The 23,527-nt window shown below is 46.3% G+C and overlaps 1 protein-coding gene across 3 annotated transcripts in view; it reads right to left on the reverse strand.

Moving 5' to 3' along the window:
• Positions 1-23,527, reverse strand: part of Ccm2 (CCM2 scaffold protein) — a 56,159-nt gene that overhangs the window by 14,781 nt on the left and 17,851 nt on the right. The window contains exons 1-4 of one of the 3 annotated variants that reach the window (XM_055623894.1): positions 22,652-22,734; positions 15,221-15,394; positions 1,051-1,134; positions 506-689 (exon numbers count right to left, since the gene is read on the reverse strand). In XM_055623894.1, coding sequence (XP_055479869.1) covers positions 506-689; positions 1,051-1,134; positions 15,221-15,394; positions 22,652-22,663 — 454 coding nt within the window. In that variant the 5' untranslated portion in view covers positions 22,664-22,734. Of the gene's footprint in view, positions 1-505; positions 690-1,050; positions 1,135-15,220; positions 15,395-22,651; positions 22,735-23,527 lie in introns of those variants that run through there. The other 2 variants (XM_055623895.1, XM_055623896.1) reach the window with 2 other exon arrangements.

Consider the following 23,527-nt stretch of genomic DNA (forward strand, 5'->3'; position numbering starts at 1 on the left):
AAGAAGAAGAAGAAGAAGAAGAAGAAGAAGAAGAAGAAGAAGAAGAAAACAAATGTGGGTTGGGTTCAGAGGGTTCAGAGGTCCCTGCTTAGCTTTTGGTCACCACCCTTTTCTCTGAGGCTCCACTGTAACTGAGCAGTAGAGGCAACATCAATTATGGGAGCAGGGGCTGAGGACTCACTAGGAGAAAGGCTTTTTTTTTTTTTTTGAGACTGGGTCTCACTATGTAGCTCTGACTGTCCTGGAACTCACTGTAGAGACCAGGCTTTGAACTCACAGAGATCTACCCACCTCTGCCCACACCTGGCTCAAGAAAGGCCTTATCTGAACACTGCCCCTCAGTGTGACAGGGACACTGGGGCCACAGCAGGTCACGGCAGGAAAACCAGTTTATAGCCATCATAGGTGGCAGCACCTAGCCTGGAGCCGCAGAGGCCACCTTCAGAGTGTCAGGAAAGAGGGGACCCTCCTTCTTTCCTCCAGATCACCTCCCCCGAACCTGTACCTGTCTTCAGGACCACCAGGTGTGCGGCATCGTCTCGGACATAGGAGACAGCAGCAATGTCGTGGATGGGCACCCTGAGGATGAGGTCCTCCCCGTCCCTCCAGGCCAGCTTGACATTGTAGGCAGACAAGCTAAGCACAGCATCGTGCTCCTGGGTCAGGTGTCCAGGAAGTTGGTGGGAGCGCTGCAAAGAACCACAAGTGTCAGAACCGCTGGGCCACTGTATGAGGCTCGTCTCAGGGAGCGCTGAAGAAGTGCTGCTCCCTCAGTACAGCTGTACTCCCTCCGAGGATGTCAACATGTCTGAATCACGTGGGGGATTCTTTCGGAACTGCCTTTTAAAATATCTTCAAACTGTGTGTGAAACAGCCCAAAACCAAGTCTAGAGGTTAAAGGTTCTGACTAAGGAACAGCCTTTGTCTTTGAGTGCCAAGAATACCCATAAAATGACAGGGCTAGGTCACCCCTCTCAGTCTGAGGTCAAAGGGGAGGGACCAAGGGCTGATGAAGCTAAGTAGCAGAGAGCATGTGGGAGAAGCTCTTACCTTTGCCTTATCTATGAAATGCAGGATTTCAGTCCTACTGGAGGGGTTCAGGTAGCCGGGTATGGATGTTAACTGACCTAAATACTGCAAGAGAGAGAAAGAAAGAGTGCTGTGAGAAACAGAGCCAAGACTACTGCTGTTACTACAGAGCACAAAGCCAGGGCCCATCCCCAGGCCACCAGGCCCATTCACCTTTAGCATTCTCCAAAGAGTCCTACTTTCTACCTACCCACCCACCCACCCATTCATCCTAATCTATCACATGCATTGGTGTTTGGCCTGCATGTATGTCTGTGTGAGGGTGTCACCAGGGTCCTCTGGAGAGCACTGAGCTACCTCTCCAGCCCCTCATCCTACATTTTTACTGAAGTCTCAGCAGCTGTAGATGATCTTCCCACATTTCCCACTGCTCTGTGTTCACAACTGGCATCGAATGTCTTTCAAAGGTATCTCAAAACTAGTTTCGGTAGGATGGGGACCTAGCTGACAGGTGCTTCCTGCTCACTGTTGGGGCACTGTGCATGGCCCCACTAAAATTTTAAAACACATCAGCTCAGCTGACAAATTTACACATACAGAAAAGTGAAGGCCATGGCTTGAATGTACCCCCAAAATTCATGTTTGAGACTTAACCTGTAAGTAACAGTGTTGAAAGGTGGGCTGTGGGGGAATTAGGTCACAGAGGCTCTGCCCTTAGAAATGAATTACTGACACTACAGCAGAGCAGGATCTTGTTTTATATTTTTATTTTTTTTAAATTAATTAGTTTATACACTTTGTATCCCAGCTGTAGCCCCCTCCCCCCTTCTCTCCTAATCCCACCCTCCCTCCTGCTTCCTCTCCCGTGCCCCGATTTTACTTTTTATGTGCATGGATGCTGTGCGTTTGTGTATGTACACTTTTGTGCCTGGTGCGCGTGGAGGCAGCAGGAGGCATCCCCTGGAACTAGAATTACACACAGCTGTGGGGCTGCAGTGGGTGATGGGAATGGATCTCTGGTCTTCGGACAAGCAGCCACTGTTCCTAATACTGAGCCATGTCTACAGCTCCTGCAGCTTCTCCCCTTCTAACTGTAGTTACAGAAGGCTGTGAGCCACCACATGGGTGCTGAGGAGTGAACCCAGGTCCCACAACTATACTTTGAATTTTTTATTTTATAATAACTGTGTGTATGGTGCATGTGTGGGTATGTGTGTGCAAGCGTGTGTTCGTGAGTGCGTGTGCATGTGTGCACTGCATATAATGTGTCTGAATGTTTTGCCTGCATGTCTGTACAGCACATGTGTGGCTGGTACCCATGGGAACCAAAAGAAGGCACTGAATTTCCTGGGACTGGAATTGTAGATGGTTGTGAGCCACCATGTGAGTGCCGGCAATCAAATCCAGGTCGTCTGGAAAAGCAGCAAATGCTCTTAACTACCGAGGATTCCTCCTACCCCTTCCATTTTTTCTTGACAGGCTCCTGCTACGCTCTGGCTGGCCTGGAACTTATATACAAACCAGACTAGCCTTAAATTCCCCCTCCCCCCCCCTTTTTTTTTTTTTACACAGGTCTCATATAAGGATGACCTTAAACTTCTGATCCTCCTGCCTCTACCTCTTGAGTGCTGGCAAGATAGACATAGGCCATCACCCCTGGTTTTGGCAGTGCTGGGGAATAAACACAGGTCTTTACAGATGCTAGGCAAAACCACATCCTCAGCCCCTTGGCAACCCTGCTGTTTCAGTGTCCACAGTCTTAGAATTACAGGCCCAAGTCAGCACATCTGGTTAGAAATGGAGTCATTATAAAAGAATGAGCTCCATCCCCTTTTTGCTCTGTCTTGTCCATCATCTTCTTGTCCTACTTTACCACAGGATGATGCAACGAGAAAGGCCTTCAACACTAGTACCTTGGTTTCCAGAACCATGAGGAATAGGTAGTTCTTACCCAGGCTGCCACACTCTATTAGAGCAGCACACACAGACTATGGCAAAAGCAAGAAAGCCATGAGACCTTTGGTTCAGCAAATCTCCAGGTCACGGGGTACTGAAAGCGGTATGGCAATTCTGTCTGCAGCCTTCATGCCTAGTTTTTCCCCCCATATGAAACATAAATATGTATTTTTAAAAATTGTACTTTGCCTCCATGTATGTATATATGTGTACCATGTGTACGCCTGGTGCCCACAAAGGTCAGAAGAAGGTACAGGGATCCCCTGGAACTGTAGTTACAGATAGTTGTGAGCCCTCACATGGCTGCTGGGAAGCGAATCCAGGTCCCATAAATATATTTTTAATTTTTATTTAATTACTGTGTGTGTGTGTGTGTGTGTGTGTGGTGTGTACCTGTAGAACTTTCATTCACCTGTTTCAACTGTTGTCTCGGAGGATTACTGCCTCTGTCTGTTAACCTAGGCCTACCCCTGGAAGCTTCTAGCCTCCATACAATCTAACTCAGGCCTAGAATGTTTTCAGCCTCTGAGAATTACTACTTAATAAGCTCACCCTTTCTTGTTCTTTCTGGGCTCTGGGCTGGCTGGTTCAATTCAGCTGTTCTGGCTCAAACTCCTCTCCCAGCTAACTTATTCAATCTGGCTTTTCTCTTGGCCTCTAAATTGTTCTGCTTGGCTAACACTAACTCCAGCAACCTGGTCAAATCGCCTGGCCCCTTCTGCCTTCACCTATGTCTAGCCTGTTCTCTCATTCAACCTCTCTCTGTAAAACTCTCCTGGTAAAATTGCATTCACACCCCACCCCCTCTCTGCATTGCCCAGTAAATAGTTTCCCTTTCCCCTCTCCTGAGAGTTGGGCATATCCTGGTCTATCAAATCTTTCTCTCATTCATCACCTTTTCTGTCCACGGGTACTTCCTTCCACAAACTAACTTTACCTTCAGTGTTTGGGATTAAAGGCATGTGCCACCATACCTGGACCTAAGCTTTTCTTTACATGGAACTTACTCTATACCAGGCTAGCCTTGAGCTCAGATCTGCTTGCCTCTGTTTCCTAGACTAAAGGTGTGTTTGTATTCCAGGCAGATCACATAGGCCTAGAAGGTCTTTGGATGTGGTATTTTGCCGGAGCAGCCATGTTCTGAGTTAACATTCCTCTACCTGCGTGCACGCACACAGCATGGTATGGGTGTGCAGGTCAGAGGATAACATTTGGGAGATGGTTCTTTCTCCCCCTCCACTGCAGATTCTGGGGGTCAAACTCAAATCAGTAATCTTGCAAAGCAAGTGCTTTTACCCCAGGGCTGTCTCACTGGCCTCATAATCAGTGGAGGGGCAACACCCGACTCTCAGAGCTAGAGTCCCATGCTGGCATCTGGAGCTCCACATTCAGGTGCCCAGAACCTTGAGGGTTAGGTCCATCACGGTGCAGAGGGCATGGCAGCAGGCCCCAGAGGCACCTGGTCACAGTGCCTGCCTGCAACACCACTTCCGGTGAACAGCAATCCAAGTTACAGCAAACCCTCCATGCCTAGTTCTTACAAACTGACGGCTTACCAATACATTCTTCCCAGGAAGATAATTCCTGACCTCAATGTTCTCATTTATTGATTCATATATTTAAGGTTCTTTATTTAAAGGGGGTGAAGATGAACCTCCAGTTTCTGATCCAGCATGGAAGGAGCCTGAGAATGTCACTTTCATCATCACAACAAAAAAGCTGACAAACACAAGTCTGAAAGATATGGCAGAACATGTCTACAGCACTCAGGAGGTAGAGGCAGGAAGTTCAGGATTTCAAGACCAGCTTCTGCTATATAGCGAGTTCAAGGCAAGGCCAGCCTGGGACCTTGTTTTCAAAACCAAACAAACAAGCAAACAACAAAACAAAACCATAAATAAATACATACTTTTAGGAAAAAAGAAAAAAAAAGTAAAAGAATACTGATGTATCAGAGATAGAGAAATAGCTCTATCTGTGCTTCGGTTCTGAGAGCCCACTTGGTGGCTCAAAACTGTCCAGAATTCTAGTTCCAAGAAACCCAATACTGTCCTTTGTCCTCTGCAGACACCAGGCACCCACATGGTGCACAGACATACATGCAGGCAAAACATTTATACACATAAATTAAAAAAAAATAGAATTAAAAAGAAATGAGTAAAATACTAAAGGATGAACAGTGTTCTGTTATTCCTAATATAGTCTTTTCCTCTAAGAAAATACTTTACCAGGGCCTATCCCCACCTACCTACAAGAGGGAAAATATAACGTTTACTTCCTCTAGCCTTCTGGTTCATCCTTTCGACAATAAGAGAACACAAAACCAAAAAGCACAGCTGACATTCACAGCCCAGGGCAATGTTCACAAAAACCTTAAGGTCTAGTCGTAAGACTTATCAACATGGCTCTTACCCATCAACAAAGGCTCTTATTTCAACTAGAAAGAACTGAAGGTTCCAGTACCTTAAGAAGGCTCCCCAGGAAAGAAGAACCATGGATAGCAAAGGAGGTTTTAGCTGCTGACAAGTGTACTTACAACAGTCAAAATAGCATAAGTACTTGTCAGACAACCACAGACCTTCACCAAGACCTCTGCCCCGGGCCTAAGTTCCTTGCATCTGAAGCATCATGCTTAGAGTTCAATGAATTACAAGGCATATGAAAAGGCAGGACCACAGTTGGGAAGGACCACAAATGGTAGTGTTTCAGGCATGATAGAGACACTCTGTCAGACTAGGGATTTAAAACAGTAGTGATTAACATGCTAAAAGATGAAATGGAAAAGTGTACAACACAGAGGAAGAGATGGACAATTGAAGCAGGAAGATGGAAAGTCTAAGAATCAGTAGGTAATTCTAGAAACTGACAACACTGTAGCAGCAATAAATAGCACCTCTAGCATACTCACTAGGCACTGGATATACTGACCAAGAAAGGATATGAATGAGCTTGGACTTAAGGATAAGAGAGAATTCCAAAACTTAAAAGCAAAGAGAGCCAGCAATGCAGGGACATACCTGTAACTCAGAACTCTGGAGGTTGAGGCAGGAGGATCACGAGTATAAGGGTATCCTCAGTTTCACAGTGAATCCGAGGCCAGACTCTCTGAGAGAGAGGGAAGGAGAAGGGAGAAATGAAAGAAAGAGTATCTAAGACCCAGGACAACAAGGTGTAATGTGACAGAGGAGAAAGCGAAGAGGGATTGGGGTAGAGAGGTAGCCCAACAACTAAGAGCACTGGCTATTCTCACTGTAACTGGGTTCAGTTCCAGGACCCACCTCAGCTGACCGCACGCACATATACTCACACAGGAATACATACACACACATAAATAAAGAGGAAAAATGTTTAAGAAGAAAGCAAAAGAAATTAAAGTACTGATGCCTAAGCATTTCTCCATTTAAGGTGAATATACCAAACCACCGCCAGAAAGATCAGAGCACTAAATAAGACAGAAAGCACAAAGTTTACATATAAACATATACTTGGGCTTTTTTTTTTTCCCTCCCGAGACAGGTTTTTCTGTGTAGCCTTGACTGTCCCAGAACTCTCTTTGTAGACCAGGCTGGCCTTGAACTGACAAGAGATCCACCTGCCTCTGCCTCCAGAGTGCTAAGATTAAAGGCATGTGCTCAGAATACTCAGTTTTAAGAAAGAGAAACAAACAAACAAACAAACAAAAACCAAAGGCTAAATCGTGTAGGAAGCCACAGAGGACCAAACACCCCACAAAAAGGCAAAGGTTAAAAATGACACTGAGCTTCTCTCCAGAATGCAAGCAAAAATAACAATGAAGAATTTAAACATTTCTGAGAAAAATCTGTGAGCCTATAATTGTGAATCCGGTAAAATTATTCTTCAAAAGTGAAAGAAAGAAAGAAAAAAAAGAAAGTAAAGCTTCAGCCAGGTATAAAGGCTGAGGCAGATGACCCGTACAAGCTGGAGGCCAGGCCCAGCTACATAGTGATTTCCTGTCAGTCTGAGCTATGAGCAAGGCTTCATAAAACAAGAGCAGGCCAGGTGTACTGGCACATACCTCTCATCCCAGCATTCCAGAGGCACAGGCAGAGGCAGGCAGATATCTAGGCCACCCAAAGGCTACTGAGTGAGACCCTGCTTCAGAAGGGGGAAGGGACAGGCAAAAAGGAGAGAAGAAATTATTTTTCTCAAACAAAAACTGAAGGTCTCAGGTACTTGGTAGGAAATGTTAAAAGAACTTCAGAGGGGCTCAGCAGTTAAGAGCACTGGCTGCTCTTCCAGAGGACCCAGGTTCAGCTCCCAGCACCCACCTGGCAGCTCCCTGCCATCTGTAACTCCATTTCCAGGGAATCCAATGCCACCTTCAGGCTGCTCCAGGCACCACATACGTGTGGTCCACACATACATACATATGCAGGCACTCACATATACACATAAAATAAAAATAAATAAGGGAAATCACTTCATCAGAATCTGTGAGCTACATGAAGAAAGAATTATGTAAATAAACGTAAAATCAAATCTTCCATTTTCTTATTTTAATTGCCCTACAAGCAGCTGCTTGAAAATAAAAACAGCAACAGTCTACTGGGTGAGAGTAACTGGGTAACGTAAGAGCAAGTGAAACAAACAGAAAAAAAGAGGTACTGGGATGTGGGGGTGGCCTGAGCACAGCAGGCATCCCTAACCCAAAACTGAACATTTTCAGTATCGACAGGATGCGCCAAAGTCCTAGACTGTAGAGTACTTTAGATTTTCAGGGATTCTCAGTCCATAAAACATTATGCAAATACTCCAATGCCAGAAAAACTCTGATATCTGAAACACTTTTGGTGTTTTTCTGATAAGGGTTACACAAGCTGTCTTCAATAGTAAAATGGAAAGCAGAGCAAGGTTAGTTGTAAATGCTTTCTTCAAATTCTAAGGCAGTATATTAAATTAAAATAATATACATGGGGGGGTTGGAGAGATGGCTCAGAGGTTAAGAGCACTGGCTGTTCTTCTAGAGATCCTGAGTTCAATGCCCAGCAACCACATGGTGGCTCATAACAATCTATAATGAGATCTGGTGCTCTTCTGGCCTGCTGGTGCACATGAAGACAGAATACTGTATCAATAATAAATAAATATTTAAAATATATATACATTTGAATTAAACTTATATATAAATATATATGTGATATGGTCAGAGAGAAGATATACAAAAAGAAAAAAAATGACTGTATAAAATGTTCAAATAAAACCAGAGAAATAAGAAATAGGAGAAGGAAAAAAAAAAAAAAAAAAGACCAAGGGAAGGAAAAAAGTTAAATATACCAAGTATTCACCAGCTACATCATTATTTACTTTGAGTGGTCTAAATATATACCAATCCATAGAGAGATATTGGGTACTAAGGATAGAGAATGTGTGAGGCCCTAGATTTAATCCCAGTAAAACACACACACACACACACACACACACACACACACAGTCAATACCACCCAGCAACAAAAGGTTGCACATTCTTCACCTCATCCATCTATAGTGACCATATTCTGGGTCATAAATACATCTTACCTTTAAAAAGGCCACCATACAATGTCTGCTTACAGAAAGAATCTACCAAAGAAGGAACTCACGGAATAGCCCAATGATGTATTAAAGAAACACATTATCTGAATAGCACAGGATGATCTGTTAAAGAAAGACTCAGTAACTAAAAGCCTTCCTAGACAGTCACAGACCCAGACAAGATCAATAGTGACCTCTTCTGAACGCCCGAGAAAGGAATGGGGGTGGAAGGTGTTTTAAGCCCCCACCTCACTTTCATCTACTGGCCTTTGAATAACAGGTTCCCATGGCAAGCCTGGGCCCAGATGGGAAGTGACCTATACTGAGACCCGAGCTGAGGAGATCCAGGTGAATCCCTCCCTCCATAGGCTCTTCTAACACTCTAGCCTGTCCCCATGCTAAAAGACAGAGTATCCCAATCTCCCAGGCTGAAAAACAATGGGACCAGGCCCACCTCTTTTAGCTCCAAGACCTGCCTACTATATACACAGGCAGGAGCTGGGGAGGAACCGGGGGAGGGCCTGTGGTGCTGTGTCCACGAGGTGGAATACAGAGCTGCATCAGTGTGTCTCCACCAGGGTTGAACAGCTTTTATTCTGCAAGTCACAGGGCCAGTGTGAGGATTACGTCCTATACTTAGTAAGTGACGGGTAGCCGGCCACCAGCTTTTCCACCCAGGGGACACTGGGAGGTAGTCCCATCCCTGCAGTGATTCCTTGACTCCCATATGACCATACTGCACACAGCGGTACTCAGCAGCTCTCAAACCCAATGTGATGGAGAGGCCAAGCCTGAAAGAAAGGACTCAACTTTCTCAAGGGACTTGGCTGACCTGGGTACATGTAACTGAGAAAATGATAATCTTCAAAGGTTTCGGGAATAAAAGTTGTAGGTGATGCTGACATTTTGGGACAGACACAGCCAACAAGCCCTGTGTATGATATGGACATATGGAAACCAGGAAATCACTGCAAGGGCAGGTGTACCTCCCAGTATCCCTTGGGTGAAAAAGAGCTGGCGGCTGGCTACCCACCACTTAGTGAATACAGGCCATAATCCGACTTGTGGAACAAGAGCTACTCAAGTAGAAAGGCCACCTGGAACCCCTAAAACTGATCTCAGCCCCACACTGCAGAGCAAAGTGGTAAATCGAACTCAGTATCATTGCATTGTGGAAAAGGCAGAATTAAAGCCTGGTCCACCCACTCACATACCCAGAGAGCACCACAAGCTACCATCATAACAAATACACTGAGCCAGAGGTCAAGAAGTGATGAAAAATACCAGAAAATGTTGCAGTTCATGACGGTTTTGTGAGCATTAAGTAAGAATTATGTGAAAATGTGAAACACTGCTGTGTGGACTCAGCATTCACTGAATGCATTGACTTTATCAATGTTCATTCAAAACCTAAAACACACATGCATATGTACATTACATATATGCATACAGTTTCTCTATGTAGCTGTGGTTGTCCCGGAACTTGCTGTGTAGACCAGGCTGGACTCAAACTCAAAGATCCACCTGCCTCTGCCTCCTGAGTACTGGGATTAAAGGCACTCACCACCATGTCCAGCCTAGAATATTTTCCTAAAGAACCACAACGGAGTAGAGAGAGGTATTTCCTTTCACTGGCAGATTTTTGTGCTGATTTTATTTTATCAGAGTAATAAATGTAAAAGACTAAAAATCAATTGTTTAGATTAATATAAAAACCACCAACTCACTCAACCAGGACAATACTATAAGCCACTTACAAACGGCAGCCTTGCTGGAGTCTGAGCCTTTTAGCACATTGCTTTTTTTTTTTTAATAACGAGTTTATATTGCTATTACTTCAGTTATCATTTTAATACATTTACATTATCTTCCAATTTTCCCTAGCTGTCTCGGACCATGCTCTGTAGGCCTCAAACCTACAGACAAAGCTCCAACCCACCTGTCTCCCGAGTGCAGTGACTAAGCTGATTATTTACCACTTTAATGTTCTCAGCAACATCCCTGTCCCTCTCCTTCTTTCACACTGCCCAGGATGACCTTGAACTCTTGGGCTCAAGTGACCCTCCCCTCATTCCTCTGAGCAGCTGAGATCACAGGAGCAGTCACCATGCCCAGCTATGCACAATCTTCTCTCTTTCCTTTTTGTTTTGTTTTTGAAAACAGGGTCACTATGTACCTTCAGGTGGCCTGGAACTTCCTATATAGACTAGGCTGGCTTTGATTCATGGAGATCCACCTGCCCCTCCCCCATGCTAACTTTTTCATACAAATAGAACTGTGCAGCTCAGCGGGATAGAAGGCTTCTTGACAAGTTCAAGTGCTGAGTAGCACAGTAACTAATACTGCGGTTCTGAGAAAAGTGCCAGCCATCCTCCCAGCCCCAGGATGTAAGCTCTGGGCCCCGCGTCCTCAGCAGGAGCAGGTGCTGCCGCTGTTTTATTTCAGTGTTTTGTTAACAGTGTGCTGATAGTCACTGTGGCTTTCACCTGCATTTCCCCGACAGCTGGACATCCTTTCATGCCCAAATACCACTTCAGTTCTCTTCTTCCCTGCAATGTCTGTATCTGTCCAGACTGAACTGGATTGCTTTCACACTGAGACTGGAGAGGTTTTCCTGTATTGTAGATACTAGCTTTGGTCATATAGGTGGTTTGCAAATATTTTCTTTCAGTCTGTCTTCTCATCTGGTATGAGGACAGAATTCTTGTACACGTGAAGTAAACATTCTATTGCTATTTTCATCCTCATATGCAGAGTGAAATTTTTGCATTTTGAAAGTCTGAATGATCAGTTTTCCTTTTATGCATCATTTCTGGTATCATCGATTAACTCTGCCTAGCCTGACACCATGAATTATTTTTTGTCCCCTTCCAACACCCTTACAAGTTTTTTGTTTGGTTTGGTTTGGTTCTGGTTTTTCTGGGTAGCCTTGGCTGCCCTAGAACTCACTAGGTAGACCAGGCTGGCCACAAATCCACAAAGATCTACCTACCTCTCCCTCTCGTGTGCTGGGATTAAAAGTGTTCACCATGGCCCAGCTGCTTACAAGTTTAAGTGGACACTTAATCCCACAGTCTACTCTAAGTTGGCTTTTGTGAAGGCATAAAGTGGTTGGCAAGGTCCCTTTTTGTCTATATTGTCCAACTGCTCCAGCATGTTCTGACATGGCCCTTCTTCCTCCACAGAATGGCTCTTGCAAATTTGTGTGGGTCTACCTCTAGGTTCACAATCCTATCCCCCAGTCCATGTCAGCTCTCCACAAGCCTACAAGCAGGAGAAATTGAACACAGCTGGAAAATGGACAGTTGCCCTCCTCATATTATTCTCTTTTTTGCTCAAAACACAAAATAAAACAAAAACAAAAAAGGTTGTTTTAGTCACTCTTCTCTAGCCTTTGCAGACACACTGCTGACTAATCGTGCTTCAGTCTACAAAAATAGCTTAATGGAACTGTGACAGAAACTGTTATCATCAAGCTAGTCAAACTACGTATTTCATATTGGGTACCCTGTGCAGTGTGTGAATTTCAAGGTGGCTGGTCCATTTATGTGAACCTGAGGAGAACTGGCATGAATTAGGCTGAATCTTCAGCCTACAACACAATCTCTCTCTCTCCAGTCAGGCCTCCGTTTTCCTTCATGTCTCCCCGTTTACTCAAATGTTCTCTTTTTCTCTTCAGTGCTGTGGGGTTTGTTTGTATTTGTGTGTGTGTGTGTGTGTGTGTGTGTGTGTGTGTGCACGCGCGCACATGTACATATGGAGGCTAGAGGTGGTTGTTTCTCATGAGCTGCTCGCCTTGTTTGTTGAGATAGGCTCTCTTACTGGGTCCTGAAAGACTGCTCTTTCACAGGACCCACATTCCCAGCATGTACATCAGATGGCACACAACCATCTCTAACTTCAGCTCCAGGGTAATCCAATACTGCTAACCTCTGCACTGTACTCACCAGTCTCTCTCTCTCTCACACACACACACACCAAAAACTAAATAAATTTAAAAACAGAGGTAGAATCCTTGTTATTTCATTATTAACACTATGTCCTCTTGTCTTTTTGAGAATATTATATACAGCATGTGCTGCCTAGTGATGGCAACTAATATAACACTGGTTCCCTAAGATCATGAAGGCATCAAACTTTTCTCGTGCAGACGAACTTTGTGGCTATGCAAACACCACAGTGCAACACATGGCTCAATTCATAGTGACACGGTGTGAACAAGCTGTAATACATTAATAGCTACACAATAGCTATACAGCACACATACAGTGTTTGACAGTCATAATAAAAGACTGTGAAGTTAGTACTGTCAACCTGACAGAATACAGAATTACCCAGGAGACACACTGAGGGGGATGTCTGTGAGGGAGCTTACAGACCATCCCGCGGCCTAGGGTCCCAAACTACATCAAAAGGAGACCGCGAGCTGCACATGAGCATTCGCCTCCCTCTGCTGCCTGAACGCCATTTGACCAGCTGCCTCCCGCTCTTGTGCCATGGCTTCCCCATTATGATGGTGCACCCTCACAGGAGGAGCCGAAAGAAAGCCTCCCTTTAGCTGCCACGCTGACCAACTCAGCTACACCGAGCCCAGAGCCAGGGTTCAGAATCTTTATCATCTGTGAATGACTGCAGTCTGCGAAAGGGCTGGTCCTGCTGATCCAAAATTGACAGTGTCACAAAAGCTAGAGATCTCAAACCAGACCAATGAGTCACTGCAATGAACATTTGTTCAGTGAAGATGTGTGGACAGAGGAATATACTATGGGACACACTGTGACACACTACAGCTTTCATGAAGAGATGTTTTTCTATTTTTTGTTTGTTTGTTTGTTTGTTTGTGTTTGTTTTGGGGAGGTTACAAGAGCAAAGGGTGGATATGAGGCAATGGGGAGATGAACAGGATTGGAGCACATAATGTGAAACCCTCAAAGAATCAATAAGAAGTTAAAAAAGAAAGAAAGAAGGAAAGCAGGCTCCCTTAATTTGTCAGCTGGTTTGTCACAGCAAAGAGAAAAGTAACTAATATAACCATGTCACTGGTCTATGTATTTACTATGTGATACTTTTTAGCATTTTTGAGTGTACTCCTATCTCAAACAGTTTATAATCAAGTTTAGTGGCACACTCCGACAATCCTATCTCTTGGGAGGCTTCGGAAGGACGACCCTCAGTTAAGGGCAGCCTGAGATACACAGTGAGCTACTGTCTCAAAAAAGCAAACCAGAGATGGAGAGATGTCTCAGAGGTCAAGAGTACTGGCTGCTCTTACAAAAAAACCTGGGTTCCATTCTCAACACTAGCTCGGGGGATCCCACACCCTCTTCTAACCTCTGTGGGCACTGCATGCATGTGGCGTACAGACATACACTTAAGTAAGACACTCGCACATATAAAATTAATCAGTTAATTCATTAAAAAAAAATTTTAAAGCAGACCAAACCTCAGTTTATTGTCATCAGTTGAAAGCAGTTCACCAGCAGCCAACAGCAGCCTCATCCATCTCCCATTTACCCCACTTCGCCATAACATCAAGAACACAGCTGCATCCATCTCCATGTAGGTTCGCACACTCTGTGATGTTCCTAACAATGAAGCTACCCACCATGCTTCCTCAGATATGACCCACCATCAAGCGACACACACTGTCCACAGGCGTTCTTACTTTCGGAGCCACTGTTTTCTCATTCCTGTTTTTTGTCTTGGGCTCAAATCTCTATGTTGAAAGTTTGCCTCCATGTGTATGTATCTTCGGCTGCTTGTATTTAAAACAAGGCCCCTGAAGAGCTCGCTAGACACGTGTCCTGGGCAGACTCTGCATCCGCTGGGCTTTACTCAAGTTGACTGTGTGGTTAATTTCTAGGGTCAGTACAAACTCCTCAGCCACATCAAGGAGAAGCGACACTTGACTGTGAACTGTTTGTGGGAGGCCTGTTCACAGACATTCTGAAGCCTGAACATAAAAGGGGTCGTGGATTCTCACCATCTGTCACAGGCTTTCATTTAACTTCCCCTTCTCTGGTCTGGGTCTCTCCCACCCACTCCTGCACCAGGTGTCAGTATCCAAAGCTCCACCTCCCAGTGTGGAGGGTGTGGACTAATCCATATTTGGTTACCTCTGAAGCCTCCTGAGCCTCTGGCCTCTGGCCTCTTGCGGGGACCTGGCCCAGCTGGATCCACTAACTGAGCTACATCACCTGCACTGGCTTCCTTTCTTCCATTTACGGGAACCCACAGCCTGTCACCTCTCCTTTCTCTCTGAACTCATGGCTTTCTAGCATCTTATTAATTATTTTCATTTTGGGGGCACCACACAGCTTGAACAGTCTCTTGGGCACACGTGCCTGAGACCTAAAACCTCCAGCGTTCAGGCTGAGGCTCCATGCCCTGAACAGGGGCACCTGTGCTGGCTCTAGGGCCCAAACAAGCACCTGTTATCACCTGCAACCTGGAGAAGTCATGGTTTCCCTGTTCTACAAGCCTTTTCTGATGGCAGAACACAATATCCATGACCTTCAAGACACAGGACAGTATACTGCCAAACAAAGGATCAGAAACCAAAGTCAAGGATGGGACTGGGTTTGGAGTTTCCCAGTCAGTAGATACATCAGAGGCAAGACAGGGTGGGACACAGGCTAACTTATTCACATGGAGCTGGCAACAAACTATTTGGCAGGGTGCTCTGTGGCCCGTGATGACTTACCTTCACCTCCTTCTCAATATAGTCGCTCAGCAGTCTGTCTGGCTCGACGCGCTCAGGTAATGACAACACCACAGTGTGCAGAGGGCGCCTCTCTGTCACCTTCTCATGGGCTTTCTTATCTCTACTCTTTTCACCTTTTAGGAATACTCGTTTAAATGGCGACACAATTCCAGGCTGCAGGCAGAAATGGCAATGATTGGAGTTCATTATTCACACATTTGTGCTGTACCTACTACTAACAAACAGGAGTGACCAAAACGGTTAGTGCAGTCACCATGAAAACAGGGACTGACCACGACAGCCTATGAGAAAGGACCAACACACCAGGCTGAGGCATGGCTCTATAGCCAGCTACATGCCACGTAAGTGCCCATGCAGATCTGTGTAGAGGACAGACAGGCCTGTTAACGTGGCTCCTGTAACACGCAGAAGGCAGCTCCCACTGATATGAAGACACGCGGGGACAGTCACATGGCAGAGCTCCGATTCCTCCCAGCTCTGGGAGGCATGTCATCTCAGCTGGGAGGCAGCAAGTGGGGCAGGGGTTGCCACCTGCAAAGCTGTCTCAGCGGTCAAGGTCAAGTAAGCTCCAAGGAGCCCAAGCCCTAATGGAGCCCTAGGTTCTCAAGAAGCTCCTTCTCTCAGGTAGGGCCCCAAGCCGGCCACCAACACTCCCGGCCTCACATGTTACTGGATGTGAGCTTGGTACCAGGGTTTTGAAGACTCAGCCTGTGATCAAAATGAACTTGTGAGCAGGGGAGAGGGTAGTCAAAGCTAGTACCTCCTACCACGACTGCAATGGAAGCTATCCCCAACTCTGCAGAAAGATGGCGCTGCGGGCCATTTCATCACTCAGAGAAACCAACACGGAAACCAAGACACTCAAGTGTGTCCTCTATAGCAACAGGTTACAGAAACTAAAGCCGTGAGCAATGCAAGGAAGAAAGGATGTCCTAACTGTTTTCTCTCTGATGTGGCAGACAGTTCAGAGAGGTCAACAGTTCTCCTGAGGCTCACCTACTATGTGACCTGGCACCCAGGCAGGCAGTGGCTGGGAAACCATATCCCTTGTCCCCCAAACTAGTAACAAACAACAACAAAATGTATAGAATAAATTATCAGGCAGCACTCACAAGATTCCCAGGAGACCCCACAATATAGGGGCTGCTCTCCAACCTCACTCTCAGGCTTAGCTCTCAAGCACTAGGCATGAAACCAACAAGCAAATAAGCCTCAGCCAACCTCAGAAAAATACCCCGACACCTTTCATATGCCTGCGGCTTCCTGCCATGGACAGCCTCCCTGGCCCTTGGCTTTATATCCTTGGCCCTTTGGAATCTTAGTTTTATTCCCCTGATCTACTGAAATGGACACAGATCCAGGAGGCCCACTCGAAAAAGTCAGAACAGCAGCCTGGGTCTTGGTGCTAGAGCTGCACACACACAAGCCACCAGGCCTGTTGCCCTCTCCACAGGCTTCACTCTAGCTCAGCACCTCAGGCTCAGGGTCAGCACAGAACTCTCCAGGCTCAAGGCTCACCTGCTCTGGTGGTGTGGTCTGAGCTGCCCTGCTTCCCATACAAGAAGCTTAACTTAGAGCTACCTTCTCTAAAATGAGCCACGATCCTTGTGAGTCCTTACCAGCTGTCCGTGAGAGATTTTCAGAAAGCTCTCACCAAGAGTATATGATATATTGTGAAGGGAAATGGAGCCAGGGTTTTTTCTGTTACTGTTTTTACTCTTGACAATCTATCTCTTCTTCAACTACTCTCTTTATAGCCCAGCACCAAAGCCCCAGACTGTCTTCTACTCACTATGACCACAGTGGGGCCAGCACCCACTCGCCTCTACATCCATGCACCCAAGGTAGGAAAAGACCATGGCTCAGAACCCCGTAAATATGAAAATAGTCCATGGGAGCTGATTCTATCACTCTACATCTCCCTCTGTGATCCCTCTGTGAGCCTGTCATTGACCCTGAAGTCCTCTCTTGATCAACACACACTACACACACACAAACACACACACAGATAGCAGCTTCGGTTACTTTTCTGAGATGGGTTCATTTAGCTCAAGCTAGCTTCAAACTCACTGTGTAGCTGAGGATTCTGAACTCCAGTGCTGTCTCCCACTCCTGAAGGCTAGTGCTAGAATTAGGCTTGGACCACAGACCTGGTTTTGCAGTACTAAGCATAGAACCCAGGGCTTTCTACATGCTGGGTAGGTATTGTACCACCTGAGCTACATCCCTAGCCCCTCCATTTTTTAAATTTATATTTTCATAACAGTACATACTTGAGACAGATGAATAATTGCTGCCTATCACTGCTCACGCCTAAACTATGACAAGATGTACACACACAGTCATGAGACCTAAGATCTGTAGAAGATGACAACCAGCAGAAAGGACAAGGCACTTCCACAAGAGCTAAGGGGACCAGCCTGCCAAGTCCCCACTCTGAGGTAAGTGAAGAGACGGGCGGTCATTGAGGACCTTCCAGGCTTGTTCTCCCCAAGCTCTCACAAGTGTTTTTTTCCAGTCCCACGATGAGTTCAGACAAGTGATGGACAGGGCAATGGCACTTGGACAGGATGGTCTCAGTGTGGGGTTTGTATGGGACAAGAGTGGAAAATGGTTACTTGAGACTTGTAAGACAAGCAGACAGTAAACTGCAGGCTAGAAATGACCCCCAAATTAAGTGACATATTTGAGCAACATAAAAAACATGCTTCATCACCCTAATGAAGACAGCTGTGATTTCTTCACCATGGGCCTTTGAGCAGATGGTACTCAGATTATGCCAAATGTGTTATACATGATCACTTCTTTTTCCCGAGTTTTTAAATATCCACATGTTCATGATCCATGAACCTGACCCTCCAGAAGTATCTCTAAGCCATGTGCCTCACTCTGGCCAGAGAGTCCGTCTCTCACGTTCCCCCTGCAGCCCCACAGAGCTCCTTCCTCAACACAGCTCCTCGTAGTGCACAGTGACTGAAGACCAGCTCCTATACGAAGGTAGTGCAGCTCTGTTTGTCTGCCCTTCTGGAAGCTGCCTGTCAGTCCAACTCTTTCTTACACATGGAAGCAATAGGAAACCAACTGTGAAACCAGAGGTTTGCCAAGATCAGCGTCTAACCAAAGAAGCTCTCACCAAATCAGCAGGCCCACAGACCACAGGCCACTTCCACTTCCACTGTTACAGTGTTATACAGTGATATACAGCTTATAAAACAGAGTCTGTAATGGGAGGACCCTGGGGTGTCTTGTAATCCCAGCCCAAAAGACAGACCCACTGTAACAACATGACATGGGCTAGAACTCTACAAGGCAAAGAAACCAGCCCAGCCCCTGATGTCCCTACATATGCCTCTCACTGTCTGAGAGTCCGCTCTTTCCAGCTGCACACATGCCCAGAAGCACCCTGCCACTGAGCTATAACCCCAACCCAGCCTCTGGCAGCTTGGGACCTCCAGCATCCAGTATGTAGCCTGTATAGGCTACAAGAAGTAAGAAATCCCAGTGTAGACCCTTTATTCTGTGTGCCTAGCAGACCAGGAATCTAGGAAGGCTGTGGGCGGAACAGTCCTTGCGCTCAAAAAGAGCAGAGTAAGAGAAACTAAACCCATGGCAAAAATCAGCCAGCAGCTCAGCAGCCTTGAAGGCCTACCATAACGTCAAACCATCTGGGTTTTTTGTTACCCTAAGCAATGGAACAAGAGCTGACCAGAAGCGATGTCACCCTTGGCCCACTCAGACTAGCCAAAGAAAGCACAACCCCCAAATTCCAAGTTTGAGTCATGAGGAGGCACTCCAGTGCCTCTTGGACTTGGGCCTTCAAGTCTAACCAAGCATAGATGCTATGGATTGCAATAATCCCCCTCATCCAATCAATCACTGTTGGCTGTGGGTAGCTGAAATTCCCGGGAATTTCAGCTACCCACAGCCAACAGTGATTGGTGAATATTAAATTAAGAACTCCAGAAACTAGCAATTCCTAAGTTTTCAATACATGAACTACAGGGACAGTGTTACAGCTGCTCCATAATAGTGTACAGTGCTCACCTCTTGATGTACTGGAACTGTAGCACGGGCATTCGGCACAGGGGAGAGGTCCATCTAGGTATTGGCTTAGCACTGCCACTATCCACCAGTGGACCTCCAATGCACCCATGCAGTCGGGGAGAACACTGGCTGTGGAGGCAGATGTCTCCCTGGCCCTAGAACTGAGCCTTGGATATAACAAGCACTACATGACCCGCCCTCTCCGTGCTTCAAATGGTGTTAACTGGTTTTACAATGTAGAACACTGCAACTGAGAGGTTCCTCGGCAGACACTGTGACTTCACCGGACACACAGCACAGCGTGGCTGATGTTCTGACAGGACTGCCTAACACGTCAGCTTTGCCTCAGCTCTCAGCTAGCGGGGACAGAGAGCTCGGACAGCAGGACCGAAGGACAGCATTCAGACACTCCAGAAGCTAACCTGAATGAGGAGGCGGGGAGACTACAAGATCAAGGTCAGACTGGCTCTCAAAACAACAAGGTGCTGAGGATGTAAAGGGCAGGTGGAGTCTCTGCCTAGCATGCCAGGGCCACTAGGCTCCATCTCTAGTCCTACAAAGGAAAAAAAGGTGGATGGTGAATCTTAGATCTGAAGCTGCTTTTTGTTTCACTAATTTGTGTATCTGTCGTTTCTTTTTGAAACAAGGTTTACTGTACAGCTCAGGCTGGCTTAGGACAGAACTCATGCCACCCTTCCTGAGTGCCGCCAATTACAGGTAAAAGCCACCACACCAGCTCTTAACATGAAAATGTCAAAGGAAATTCTGGTTAAAGAGCAAAGGAGCAGGGCATGGTGGCACATGTCTTTAATCAGGAGGGAGGTAGAGGCAGGAGGCAGCCAGGGCAACATAAAGAAACCTTGTCTCAAAACAAACAAACAAACAAAAAAACCCAACCAAATAAATAATAAAGTAAATGAACAAATAATTAAGATTTCAATGCAGAGTCAAGATTTCAGCAAGATTTCAATTTGCTGCGATGTCCTACAGATAAATTACAGCGTGGTTAAAAGGCAGATTTAACAACTGTATTCTTCATTCTGCAGCATGTTACTGAGTATACATGATTTGGACCCCAAAAGGGCAAGCAGGCTGAGCGGAATTCCAACACAGGACAGGACTTCCAGACCAGGTCTTTCTTGAAGAAACTGAGTCCTAAGGTTGAACGGGCAAGCCAAGGTCCAAGACACAGAGCTGGGAAAGGAATACAGAACACTGGAGCAAAACTCCTCAACACACAGTGCAAAATTTTCTAGGTTCTCTCTGAAAAGCCTCTCAGATCCTGTCAATATTTTTCCAGTCTTTGCCACCTTATGCCTAAAATAGTCTAGGTTGGAAATGGGAATGGGTCTGTAGCTCAGTAATAGCTACCTCACTAGCAAACACGAACCCCTGGTTTAATCTCTAGTGTCACAGAAAGAAAAAAGGTGCTGGGGGGTTGGGGCATGGTTAGGAACCTAAAAACAACAACAACAAAAATCACAGCTATCTGGAGATTGATGGTAGCACACCCTGTGATGTGGCTCTTGGAAGCAGGAGAATCTTGCGTTTGATGCCGGCCTGGGAGATTTTATCTCAATTTATCTCAGAAGTACATGTATCTCTGAAACTAACTTACTCTGGTCTTTTCATGTAGTGACTCTGTTCTCCAAATGTACCATGGCATGAACATGGACACAGACAGACACGCTAAACAGAATGAAATGTTGGCTTTAAATGTGTGCCCCCCCCCCCAAAAAAAAAGCCAATGCCTCTAGACTCCTGAGAAGAGAGGTCTTTCTTTGAGGACCAAAGTAAATAATACAGTCACACATGCTGAATGGGGCTCAGCACTAAGCTCAGCACACTACTCCAGAAAGGGCTAGCAAGTCTGAGACAGAAACAAACTGCGGTACAAAGGGGCGCTTCAGCACTTTCACGTGCATGCCATTTAACTGTCACCATCAACTACTTAGTAGACTACCCCATGCTCAAAACAAAAGGCCCTGTTCATGCTTGCCACGCGCCACACAGCATGGCTATGAACGGTGACAGTGAAGGTCCTGCCGCCCCACCCCGCAATCTAACAGGAAGACAGACAGCAACTGCTGTGAGACAGTCAGAGCAGGCCTGGGAAAGACGAGGGCCTGTGACCGGAAGAGGCACAGATGTCAGTGAGAGGGTCTGAGGAGGCCTGTGGGCAGGCTTGTACAGCTCTGCCCCACAGCGCAGTGGGAGCTAGTCCCCACAGACTCCACCTATCGCCCTTCACGCATCGTGTTCTGCCCAGGCTGCAGATTATACAAATCCTAACAGAAAGAATTCCTTGCTGGAGCTGGGCATGGTGTCCCACGCCTTTAATCAGAGCACTCGGGAAACAGAGGCAGGGGAATCTCTGTGAGTCCCAGGTCAGCCAGGGCTACACAGTAAAACTTGTCTCAAAAAAGCCAAAAACAAGCTAAACAGAAAACAGAGCCCAGTGTGCTGACCTCCCTACTTCCTCCCTACGTTACTGCTGCCTCACAAACTGCAACCAACCTCAAGCACTCTCTGCAGCACCCTTGACAGGTTCACTTTTTTCTCTTCTTTTTCTTCTAAGAAAATTAAGGGCTGAGGCCCTTCGTTCAATCCAGAACACCTCATAAAAACTAGGTGAGGTGGTATGAGTCTAACATCACCCTGGAGATGAAGGCAGGAAGATCAGAAGTTCAAGGTCATCCTCAACTACTACCAGCCTGGGATACGTGAGAGTCTAGGGAAGGGAAAGGAGCCAAGGGAGGGTGAGAAAGGAAGATGGGTACTCCAGTCCCTACCAATGGAAAAGGACCTGGGCACAGGACCATGACAATGGGCACAACACGCCCTGCACACGTCAGGACTCCCTGGTTCTAGAGGAATGGAACCAAATGGAATCTCTGCCAACCCTACCTGTCCTAATCCCACAGAGGGCTATGCTGGGGACAGGCCATGGTCCATGCTGGCAGTCTAGGTCTGTTATGCACTCATGGATGGTTGTGCGCTTGAGACACAAGCCTCCCCAGATCTGAGTTCCCTTGAGTTCTCAAACTTTTCCCCTTCAACTGTGCTCTTAGAACTCACTGGACTACCAGCCTGCAGGAAATTATTTTTCATGGAAGACATAAAGCCTGTGGCCTCGCATTCCTTCAGGTGGACAGGGCAGCTCCCCACACGCAGCCTCAAACCTTGGTCACCCCCCCCCTCCATCATGCTGTCTTCCACCAGTCTCAGCCCAGGAAGCCGGTGAATGAGCTTCCATCCAGCATCTCGGAGCAGGGCTCAGGGTCCCAGTGTGCAAGCCCATCCTGGAAGCGGCATGAATGCTGGTTCATACGAGGATATTCTTTCTTACAGTGGGTATGAACCTACCTCATTCTCCATGGGCAGTCTCCTGGGACACTCAGTTGGAGAGGTTTCTTTGGAAGAATCCTGGTTTCCTCCCCTTCTGCCAACAGTTGCCATGCGTTTTCTAGTCCCTTCTGAGCTGGTTGAAAACTATGATCAGATGCTAAGCCCTCCCTCTAAAAAAACACAAGTGCACAGGAAGACCAGAAACCACAGCTTCCTTCTGCAAAGCTTACTGAAGTTGTTTACAGTTTTCAAAAAGCCTAAAGAGCAAGAGCACCCAGAAGCTGTTGCCCAATTCCCAGAAGACTCCATGCAAGAAACACAAAGTGAACCAACCAGCAATCTCCACTGCTCAGGCAGGACAATCCCACAGGCAGCCCGTTTCCACTTCCATCCAACTCCATGCAATGCTGCAATCCATCTCTGAAGTTACTGTGGAAGACTGACCATTCTGCAACTAGAAATGTCAAAGCCAAACAAGCAGAAGCCGGACACTGCAAGGCTACATCTCTCAGGGAGGACCCTGGGACCTCTGGTTCCAGTGGCAGGAGGACAAGGACAAGCCTGCTTGCTCCACCATGCTGTTTCAACATTTGTTCACGGCAGTGAGACCTTTACAAAGACAGGTGGTTTTCCAGGTGTGCCCAGGTGAAGGCAATACCTGTCTCTAAGTGCTCAGCCTACATCTGCCTAGGCTGAGACTCTTGAATTCAAGTCACCAACTTTAAACAAAACAATGTGTGCTCATAAGCAAGTCTGTTTTAATTTCATCAGGGTTAAACTTCCTCATCCAAGAAAGGAGAAGTTAAATTTGTTATTGACAAAAGGCCCTTACAGTTGAATGTTCCAGAATGGCTTGCAAATAAGAATGGCTTTTTAACTAGCTAGTTAGTGTGA

Source organism: Psammomys obesus, unplaced genomic scaffold, assembly GCF_907164565.1.
Source record: "Psammomys obesus unplaced genomic scaffold, mPsaObe1.curated_primary_1811, whole genome shotgun sequence".
Taxonomy (NCBI): domain Eukaryota; kingdom Metazoa; phylum Chordata; class Mammalia; order Rodentia; family Muridae; genus Psammomys; species Psammomys obesus.